General features: G+C 48.8%; 1 protein-coding gene across 2 annotated transcripts in view; it reads right to left on the bottom strand.

The window, feature by feature from the left end:
- Kcnh1 (potassium voltage-gated channel subfamily H member 1) overlaps positions 1-11263 on the bottom strand; it is a 309683-nt gene extending 298420 nt beyond the window's left edge. For both annotated transcript variants that reach the window (XM_036202710.1, XM_036202709.1), the window contains exon 1: positions 10977-11263. In XM_036202710.1, coding sequence (XP_036058603.1) covers positions 10977-11055 — 79 coding nt within the window. In that variant the 5' untranslated portion in view covers positions 11056-11263. The remainder of the gene's footprint in view (positions 1-10976) is intronic.
- Between the last annotated feature and the right edge of the window lie 256 nt (positions 11264-11519).

Here is an 11519-nt window from a genome sequence, read left to right on the forward strand (position 1 = left end):
TCATTTGTGTTGAGGTGATAAGACACTCTAGGGCTGCGGTCACAGCAGGGGAGTCACAGCAGCAGGAGACTGAAATAGCTGGTCACCTCACATCCACAGAGAAAGATGGATGTGTGCACATGTGGTGCTCTGCCAGCTTTCTTTTATACAGTGCAAGGCCCGGACCCAGGGAACTGTGCTGCCCATTTTCAGGCTGGACATCTTACCTCAACAATGGAGACAACCTACTACAGACATGCCCAGAGACCAACCTAATCTAGACAGTCCCTCATTGAGACCCTCTTCCCAGATAAGTCTGGGGTATGTCAAGTTGACCACTGGAACTAACCCTCACACTAAGTAAGATGGGAGATGGGAGACTTTGCTTCTTAAGCCTCTAAAGAGTCTACTGCCAGAAATTAACCCACATTGATTTAGGTCACATCTTCAAACAGCTCCCACCTGTGGTGGTACTTTGTTCGCCAATATATTGTGCACCCTAATAAACTTACCTGGGCTTAGAGAACAGAACAGCCACTAAATACAGAGGCTAGAAAATGGTGGCACTCACGCCTTTAATCCTAGCATTCCAGAGGCAGAAATCTGTCTGGATCTCTGTGAGTTCAAGGCCACATTGGAAACAGCCAGACATGGTGACTCACGCCTTTAATCCCAGGAAGTGATAGCAGAAAGCGTGAAAACCAGGAACTAGTCTGGTTAAGCTTCAGGCTTTTGAGCAGCAGTTCAGCTGAGATCCATTTGGATGAGGACTCAGAGACTTCCAGTCTGAAGAAACAGGATCAGCTGAGGAACTGGCGAAGTGAGGTAGCTGTGGCTTGTTCTGCTTCTCTGATCTTCCAGCATTCACCCCAATAACTGGCCTCAGGTTTGATTTTATTAATAAGACCTGTTAAGATTTCTGCTACACCCACCGAATAGTGTAAGGAAGATCAAAGAAGATGCATATTAAATCTTTGGCATACAGCTAAGAAAGACTACTTTTTGTGGCCCACAGTCTAGATAATAACTACTAACTGCCATAGGTGACTGTAACTCATGCTAGTTAGCATCTGGTGACTGTGATAAACTCCACTTTTGTTCTCTTTTGACATGTGAGATTATAAAGCTGAGAAAATATGGAAAAGAGTGTGAAAGGGCTTCATCAAGCCAGAACATGGAGCCTTCATTGGGCCATACCTCTGAGTGTTTGGATGTAGAAAGGAGCACTTCAGTCAGGGCACATTTCTCACCGAGCTCACCCACACAGCACATACGGGTTCGTACAATGGCTGAGAAATTGACTTAGCCACGGAACAAGCCGCTGGTTCCTTAGGCCAGTCTCACCAAGAACTCTGAGCCACTCGACAGCGTGCTTGATGGCTGCTTAAGAAATGTTTCAGAAAGGAGCAAGGTGTGAGATGGAGGAGGCAGAATGGCAGCAAGATGACCCTTGGGAAAGGAAAGTGGTCTACAGCCTTTGCCAACTCCAAAGGTGTAGATGTGCCCACCACAGCAGCTTTCACACTCCAAGGTGAAGTTGGCAGACCAGGAGTGGGGAAGAGAAGCACACAGCTGCACCCTGTGCACATCTGTGCAGCCTTCCCAGAAGCTCCCCACCCAGGAGCTACTGGTGAGACAACCCCACGGATGCAAGGATGTAACCATTAACCAGAGGAAAGCAGCCTTTCACTGTGCATTTGCAGAGAAAAGGCACGGAGAGTCAGACAGAGCCTCCTAATCTCACATGGAGTACTCCATAAGATGAAGCTAGCCAGCTACCAGTCAACAACAGAGCCAGCAGCTGTAATCTACACAGGCCAGCCTCCAAGACACAGAAAGGCTGGGAAGACAAGACAGTGGACCTATCAATCCAAACAGAACATTACACAGATCTCTGGTCCATGTAGAAACCCCAAGCCTTCAGGACAGCTACACACAAAAAAGTAATATAAAAACCTAAAATTACAATCAATTGTGCAGGCGAGTAAAGGTGCTCGCCACCAAGGCTGGCTGAATTTGATCCCTGGAACCTACGTGGTAAAAGTAGAGAACCAGCAGGGCAGTAGTGGTACACACCTTTAATCCCAGCACTCGGGAGACAGAGGCAGGTGGATCTCTGTGAGTTCGAGGCCAGCCTGGTCTACAAAGCAAGATCCAGGACAGGCTACAGAGAAACCCTGTCTTGAACAAAACAAGAAAACAAAAACAAACAAACAAACAAAAAGTAGAGAACTGATTTTCAAAAGTTGTCCTCTGACCTCCACATGTGCACTACAGCACACACATGCACAGACATGCACACACACAAAAATAAATGTAAATAAAAATTAAATATTTGCACACAGACACAGTTGGCTGGAATACAGTCTTACCACTCAAATTAACCACATTTTCTTTGTCATGGTTGAGAAGTGAAGCTCTGATCTAAGATGTACTTTTTTAAGTAACTCTTAACACAGGGTAAAGTTAAGACATGGACTTCAGTGACATGTGCTAGTATTTTATCTTTCCTACGCTGACTCCAGCACACTGAGAACACCCAGACTTCCAGGAAAGAGAGAAGCAGAGGCCCTGTCTTCCTGCAGAAGCCCCTGCACCAGATAGCCAGTGACATGGTGGCCTCTGTAACAAGACCGGGTTCCAAAACAAAACAAAGAAACACCCGAGAAACACTGCAGAGCCGGATAGCTGTGGGTGTGCTGGTCTCCAGCCCTCTTTCTCACTAATCCCGTTGATAATGGTGGGATTGACTCCGCTCACTTCAGAACATGAGTTTTATGCAACACAGGGCTAGTCAAAAGGGCTGTCACCTGAGTGTGAGTAAGATGACTGACACCGACATAATGCAGTGACACCCACTCAGAAGGACTTTAAGTGGTTTGTCATTGATCTACACAATCTGATTGTTACAGAAGAGGCCATGGGCACCCAGGGGGATGCTGAAGCTGGATGGACAGCTCTCTATTAGCACAGACAACAACCAGAGCACCAAACAAATCCCAGATCTAAGGTGCACTGAAGAATCGCACCAGTCCATGAGCACCCCAAAGCCAGGGCAGTGGCGGGCCAGAGGCAGGAAGTGTTTAAAGGAAGCTACAACCCCTGGGAAGCAAATCTTCCCACCCTCTGCAATCTTTTCTTCAGTGACTTAACACGATCTGGCCATCACACATCCAACCTCACAAAAATGAGTTATAAGAGCCAAGAATACCCCTAGGTGAGACGCGTGCTGGAGAGGAAACACGCAGTGAGTATTGAGTCGGTAGAGTCTCTCAGACCTCTGGAGAGATTTATAGTTCGTGTCTGGCTTTGTCGTGGCTTCTCCGTGAGACCCAGAGGCACAAATGTCTCCCTCATGCTGAAATTCCCAGGCACAGAATCCAGGCCACCGGAGGTTCACCACAGTTATGAAACTGAGTCACAAGCTAGCCTTTGCATTTTAATTTTCTTGAGACTATTTTCTGTGTGTTTATGCATATGGTTTGTGTGTGTGCGTGTGTGTGCATGTGTGTGTGTGTGTGTGTGTGTGTGTGTGTGTGTGTCTGTATATGCACTTAGATGACATATGTTAGGTCTCCCTCCCCTCCTCCTCCTCCCCCCCCCCCTCCCCCAGAGTCTTTCACTGAACCTGGAGCTCACCAGATGGCCAGAAGACCCAGGATCCTCCTGTCTTCACTATGGCTGGGATTACAAGCACATACTGCTGTGCTGGGCTTTTATGCTGGCATTGGGGGTTTGAAGTCAGGTCTTCACGCTCCTATGACCATCACTCTCCTGAGCCCTCTCCCCCTCCAGCCGCCCCTCCACTGAGTCTGACCCCTCCTGTCACTCACTTCTTACTATTTCTTTCAGGAAAAGAAAGACTTATAATCACCCCAAACCCAGGTGCCTCGACGCCAGTGTAAGAACACAATCAGTAACAGACAAGGCAATATGTCACCACCAGAGTCGAGCTATCCCACCACGTCAAGCCCTGAATAATCCAACACAGCTGAAGCACAAGAAAACAACCTTAAAACAAACTTTATGAAGACGATAGACGTCCTTAAAGAGGAAGTGAGCAAATGAGTGGTGCTCCCTGAGTGGTGTTCCCTGATGCCTTCACCCTTCAGCTCCAGTTCTTACGCAATCTCTGTCCCCTGAGATTGAGATGCATCTCAATACGAGAAAACTAATGTCCTAAACACACACACATACTAAAAACAAAAACAAAAGCAAAGCAAACACCACAAGCCTTGTCTGCGCCCTTTGCACATGACCTTTAGGGTGACGTCTCCAGGTCACTCACAGCCATGTGAGGACGCACACACATGAGAATGTTTAAAATCACTCCATGTCTAAGCTTCCCACAGGACAAGAACAAGTTTTGTTTTCATTTCATTTTGGCCACGTGCTCGTTAGGAAAATAGCCCCAGATGACCCCACACACTTGTTACTAGATTGTTTGAGCAAAAACCAGAGAATACCAAATAGTGTAGCCTTGGAGCGGTGGGACCCCTCGCCCACTGCAGAGGGCAAGGGTGTATGAACTGGTGCAAACCCTTTGTACAACTCTCTGCAGCATCTACCGCAGAGAAGCACACTCAGCCAGGGTGTATCCCCAAGAGAAACACACGTCACAGGTCCCAATGCTGGTGCAAGAATGATAGCCCCAAACTGGAAACCCACATGTCCCTCAGCATCAGAACGGGCACATAAAATGTGGCCACGCTATGAACTGTCAGATATCAAGGAACGAAAAGGGACCAGACAGGCAACCCCAAGGGATCCACAGCTAACCAAAGAACTTGTGTCCTACGGCCCATGCATGCAACACCCCCAATGCAGACAGACTAAGCTGCCCTGATCAAAAGACAGATTGAACTGGTGAAACTTGAGGGAAAGGAAAAAAGAGCAGCCATAAAGTCAGGAGACAGCTCCCTATGGGAAGGGGCAGAGAAGCCAGGGCCAGGAAGGCTCTCAGAGTCTGTGGATCACCACTGGCTGATCTGCCTCCCCACACAGGTAATGATGGCACAGGACTCTGCAAAGAAATGTTGACAAGCCACACAAAGTTGCTTTGTGTGTATTTCAATTATTATATTAAACCATTTTTAAAATACTTAAGAATAAAGATTTTTCAAATGAATATATATGTAGCTGTGGGCTGGACCTGTTTTATACCATAGGACCAGCTATGAATGAGGAGAATCACTGAGGACAGGACTTAAGCTGGACATACAAGTGTGTACCAGTAATCCCAACCATGGAGAAGGAAGGGGACACTGAAGTTGGAGAGTCATGAGTTCAAGGGCAGCCTGGGACACATGGTGAGACTTTGTCAAGTGAAATCAAACAGCAGCAGCAGAAGAGCAGGGGAGAGCAGGGGAGAGCAGGGGAGAAGGGCGGGCGGGAAAGAACTTCTCAGTGGTTGCTGCTTAAAAACAGTATATTCCTTGGGAAAGAGTGAATGTCCCCCAATGGTGGACACCCAGCAGGAGGAATGTTCTGGAGAAAACTAAATACTGAAGAGGAGCTCAGCAGACCGTCTTTCAGAAATGAGATTCCAGGAGTCTAATTCTCATGTTCCTCAACTACTGTCGTGGCCACTTAAAGAAACAGGAACAAAGCAACTACTAGCATACATAGATGACTGTCTACCCACGAGAAGGTTTCCTTTGGATAAATAACTAATGCCGACTCTAAATGCATTTTTTTAAGCCATTAACTAAAGATTGAGAGGGAAAGAACTGGGAAGCTTCAAGGCAGTGCTCAAGGAGCCAGATATGAGGTCCTGCTGCAGTGAAGACCTGGCATCTGGAAGAAGAAAGCCCATGGTGTTTCCCAAATGCAGATGCTGTTTTGAAATGGGTGATTAAGATGTGTAGAGCTTACTAAAGCTGTGGTGTTGGGAGCCTTTATTGTCTTGGCTACATCACAGGACTTCAGGCTCTTAGTTCCTAGCTAACATCCATCACTACAGTCAAGTTTTTAATGCTTTAGAGGAAGATGGCTGAAGGTTACCTGAGCACTGACTGTACAGAAAAATAGGCCCCCTCTCAGACACATACTTTACCCTAATTTCTGTTTCACAAATATTGCCACGGCTCCACACATCTATGAGGAGACATCATAACATTACCTACGGTGCCTATCCTGTTTGCCAACTAATTATATCAACAACCTGAGCCATCTTAACACTATACACAAACACAGCTGACTTAGCAGTCTGTAAATTACACGTGTACATAAATCTGTACCAAAATGTGCTGCGTCTCTCTCCTGTTGATGTGGACAGAGTCTCACAGGCATCTACAACCGTTAGCTACAGGTTTCCCAAGCCTGAAAACATATGTTCTGCTGAGAATGGGCCCATCTAGAATAAAATTTTGGAGATTCCTGGCACCTCAGTTTGCCAGCCTTTCTGAGACAGCTCTCTTATTTGCTTCAGTGAATTTCTGACAACAGGCACTGTAGGCTTAAGCAATCGTCAAGAAGTGTATGGAAGAGCACTTTCCTGCCATGAACAGAGAGAGCAGAGAGGGGGTGTGTGTGTTTGTCTCTGTGTGTGTGTCTGTGTGTCTGTATGTGTGTGTCTCTGTGTTTGTGTGTCTGTATCTGTTGTGTGTGCCTGTGTGTCTCTGTACATCTGTGTGTGTGTGTGTGTGTGTGTGTGTGTGTGTGTGTGTGTGTGTACCACAGAGTGCACATGGAGGTCAGAAGACAGTTTTTAAAAGCTAGTTCTCTCCTTTTACTGCAGATCCAGTTAGGCTGTCAGGCTTGTCTGACAAGCTCTTTCCCCGCTGAGCCATCTTGCAAGCTCACCAATAGGATTTTAAATGATGGTTGATGCAATCATGAGCAAACTCTCATCAAGTGTGGAGTATTAATCTTTCCTGCTAACAGCTAACAATCCAAAGCATAGATACTTATCAAATCTTTCCTTCATATTCTACTCAAAAGCAACCCAAGAAAGTTAAACTAGTTTTCAGTAAACACCTTAAAGTGTTTTATTTGTTTAATATACCGAGAGGCCTAAATAACCACTGCTGCCAGCCACTGCTGGAGAACAGAAGCAACAACTTGGATCAGATTGGCTAGGACGTGGCCTTCTTGCAGCACTCTGCCCTCCAGGCATCCCATGGCTGTCTCTGTCCTGAAGTCAGAGACCCTCACACGATCCAACCTATTAATATTGCATCAGAGAAAGTAGTGTGGGGCGTCAGGGCCTCCCCTGCTCTTCTAGCCACTCAGTGCCCAACCCAGCTGTGGCATCCTGTCTCCATTGAACATGGAGTCCATAGGTGGGAAGACTGGGTGGGACTTCAGGGAAGCAGCTGTCACATGATCGCCCGTGGGGTGGGCCTTTGGGATTCTGCTATTTGGGGGTCATTCCTGCTCTAGTAATTAACCCCTACTCCATGCACTTACAAACTTAGAGGCTGGAATATGCTCCAGATTTTTATCTGTTCTCGGGACCTATCATGTCCCCAGGGAAAGTCACACAACAAATTCACTAAGAGTCAGAGGGTTTCTTGTTGCCATCTATCCCCAGGGTTCAATGACTATGTCCTGTAAATCATCAATAAATGATAAATCGCTACAACCTGCTGCCTGGACCCCAATCTACCCACCCATTCCGCAAAGGCTGTTTCTCACTGTTGAGAACTATTCACAGAACTCCTGGCTCCTTGACTTTACTGGGGAGCCCGCTCTTCTTCTGTTGGATCCTGAGGTGCATAGGCTCATGAAAGTGACCCGGGGTTCCCTGAGGGGTGCATGCACATTGGAGCCCCTCAGCCTACAAAGGTGAAAAGGCCCAAGCTTCTTAAATGCACTTGGGCTCTCCTCTGCCCTGTTGTTCTGTTTGGATGTGGTGGTGTGGCTGCCGGCCAACATGGATGCTGTTCCTGTTGATATAACATTTTGTTTCGTTTCCACTGGGAAATCTGCTTCTTGCAAGAGCAACGCAGGGAATAAGGCTTCCTGGTGCCCTTTCAACGGCAGGGCGGGGCTCTCCTCAGCTCTGCCCTTCCAGGGGTAGAGGTGCTGCCGGGACGGGCCCCATCCACAGTGGTGAGGAAGAACGGCCAGACTAAGCAGGGTCTCAGCCCAGTGCCATCTACAGCTCTGGCACATTCCAAACACCACGTACTCAAGGCACCCCAGACAGCGCCATTTCTACCCCCTTTGCATGTTCTCAGCCATTCTTATAGAGATGGCAAAAACATTTCCCAAGCAGAGAAAAAAAATAAAATACAAGAAGCTGCCTGAAGGCTGGTATAGCTCAGTGGTACACGCTTGCCTAGCGTGTTCAAGGCCCTGGCTTTGATCTCTAACACTGAAACAAAGCCATGGTACCCTCTAGTAAACACCAGCTGCAGGAACCTCCAACCAGCCAGTGAACAGGCCACTTAGTATAGGACTCAGTTTGCTGCTCTATGGATGAGAAATAGAAAGATCACACAGGACCACTGGGGTGAAATTCCTAATAAGGTGACTATGGATTATTGCTATTTAAAGGTAAATGTTATTTAAATGTTGTGATGACCAAAAATAGGTTGCCAGGTTTCAAGAAAGTGTGTGTGTGTGTGTGTGTGTGTGTGTGTGTGTGTGTGTGTGTGTGTGTGTATTGGTTTTTCAAGACAGGGTTTCTCTATCTAGACCTGGCTGTCCTTGAACTCACTCTATAGACCAGGATTGCCTCACACTAACAGAGATCCACCTGCCTCTTCCTCCCCAGTGCTGGGATTAAGGGCATGTGCCACCACCTCCCAGCTGACAATAAATATATAAGGGTAAAATACAATGCAGGCAGATATTGAAATATTTCTTAGCATTCACAATATTTAGTCATTCACATTCGGGTACTGTTAGGAAATGATCACTAAAAACTGTAAACTCCATATTTCAAGTCAGCACTCTTTACCCTAAAACAGCATATTTAAGAGGTCCTCTAGCCCGTCTCCTCCTCACCCCCACCCCCTGGGATCTTCAGCTTGTCTGTGTTGCTCCTTTTTAGTTGATGGGAATCAAGCTGTTGGAACAGGTGCTGAGATAAAAGGGCCAGAGCTAAAAATACTCCAAGCTGCTTGCTTTATCGACATTCTACCTCTACTCGGGCAATGGCACCAAGATCAACTAACCAGGAGGTCAGTTGTAGGAGTTTTTGGCTCCCCATAAACCCAGGCAGCCCTCGCTGTAGCATGAAGCATCCTCTTCCTGCTGCAGCCCACAGAGTGCACCACAGATAGTTTCCCCTCTAACTTACAGGATGCCGCTTCCTCTCCAAGACATAGACTTCTCACTAATGTTCGGGGTGTCTGTGCAAAAGTTATATGTCACTCACAGTGGGGTCCCCAAACTTGCAAGATGGTGCCCATACCAGGATAGTTAATAGAGCCATAATAATACACTAACTTAAACCACGATTACTTCCAGCTTTTTATGGCAGGAGCATTCCTTGTGGCTGCCCATTTAGCAATCAACTCTCTCTCTCTCTCTCTCTCTCTCTCTCTCTCTCTCTCTCTCTCTCTCTCTCACACACACACACACACACACACACACACACACACAGAGGTAATGACTGTGACCTCTCTCTGAACAGCCCTTTAAAACCCCGGAGGAAAAGGTGACTGCCAATTAGTACTTTTATCTTAAGGGACACACAATAAAGGTGGGATCATTTTTAAGAAAGCGCTTAAGGAGCATGTAAGATTTGCTATTGTAACAGAGAGGCTTTTTCTTATAGAAGCGAGTTGCTTTTTAATTAAGGAGAATGGCTAAGAGGCAGAGGTCACTTTTCACCCCCTTCCTTTAAATCCTAACTGAATTCAGCTGGAAGCTTGTCATTTTCAAGCCAAGTTCCAAGGCTCCATGCCATAATGTTTACATGGTTAAAACCCAGCTCTTAAGTTAGGTCCTCACAGCCTCTCCACAGGAGAACATTGCCTGCTTCTGAAAGGAGAGCGCCCCGGGTAGCCTGGTGAACAGGTGTATGTAGCAACTCCCCAATTCCAGGACTGTGTGTGTGTGTGTGTGTGTGTGTGTGTGTGTGTGTGTGTGTGTGTATGTGTGTGTATGCGCGCACTTTTAGCTCAGGTGGCAGGCTCAGGTCAAAAAGGTTTGGATTGCTCCATTTGGGTTCCTAAGGACTTTGGCTTCCCGGGTTTCACGCTAAACCAAAGGAAACTGTAAAACCTGCGTTTAAAGGTGTTGGAAATTGTTCCCTCTCCATCCGTCATAGTAGGACTCTCTCCTCCCTGCGCTTCATGCTGTCGGTAAAGACAGGGAAACCTCTTGCTGTGCTCAGGTTTCTTGGGTAATGGATAGACTGGAGAGTCTGGAGGATGATGGAAGACAAGACTGACCGGGTTTTAAAGAAAAGAAATACATCAGATGTGTGCCTGGGACCACTTAGTTCGCTCCTGCCTGTGCCCTCTGCTTCCCAGCTGAGTCCAGGAAAACCATCGGACCCTAGCTAGCCATCAGCTCTAGCTGTTTGGCCAGGGTTGAATAAGACAACCCCGGCCAAAGCGTTTTGGCTGGTCACACTTTCCTGCTTAGGGTATGGAAGGTGGAGTTGGCACATCCCTGAACCCGAATAGGGCCAGGACCTGAGTGGCCCCGCTCTGCAGCTAGCTCTGGCCTCCCTGGCACCTTGGGACTCCGGGAAGCCTCCACGGGGAGGCGGGCAGTGCGCATCAGGAACGCAGTGCTCGAAGGTGGCCAGCCTGCAGCCACTTTTCCCAGGACTTTGCTCACCAGCTGCCAGGCTTTCCTGGAGAGGATAGCGGGAGGGCGCGGGAAAAGGCCCCAAAGGTGTCGCCTAGGTATCTCTCCTCCAGAGATGGGGCGCACAAGCCTTCCTCCGGCCCTGCCCACCTCCCAGGCCGGCGGGCGAGAGAGGCCCCTGCATCTGCCGGCACGGAGCAAGGAGGCGTCTGCAATCACCGTACTCGAGGGGAAAAAAAAAACCAAACCCGCCTGGGCAACCGAAATCCAGAAGCAGCGCTTACCGTTGGACCGCCGCACGATGTTCTCCAGAAACGTGTTCTGCGGGGCCACCAATCCCCGCCGGCCCCCAGCCATGGTCATCCTCCCTACTGCCCGGGCTCTAGGGGTGTCCGGTGCCGTGTCTCACCGCAGCAGGCGGCCGGGCACGCGGCCCGCAATGGTTCCCAGCTCCCCACGCCCCATGTGCCCCGCAGCCCCGGAGCGCAGGGGCGGCAGTCCCGCAGCCGCCCTCACCAGGCTCCGCACCTTCCAGCTGCGGCCCGCCGGGCTGTGCGCTCGAGTGCCCCGGTCTTGGTGCGCCGCGGCCGCCTCCCGTGGGCGGAGGGAGCCAGCCGGTCCAGGGCGCCCCCTACCGAGCGCGCATCCCGCAGGGACCCAGTCGCAGCCGCGTTCCGCGGGGCAACGCTGTGACTGCAGCGGCACCCTCTGGGTGCAGCGGGAAGTGTGTCCAGAGTGCGCCTGGGGCTGGGTGCTGAACAAGTGAGCAGCTTTCTTAGTGAAATCACCCCTGAAAAGGTTACAAGGAGTCTCAGGAACACGAGGGT

Source organism: Onychomys torridus, chromosome 11 (assembly GCF_903995425.1).
Source record: "Onychomys torridus chromosome 11, mOncTor1.1, whole genome shotgun sequence".
Taxonomy (NCBI): domain Eukaryota; kingdom Metazoa; phylum Chordata; class Mammalia; order Rodentia; family Cricetidae; genus Onychomys; species Onychomys torridus.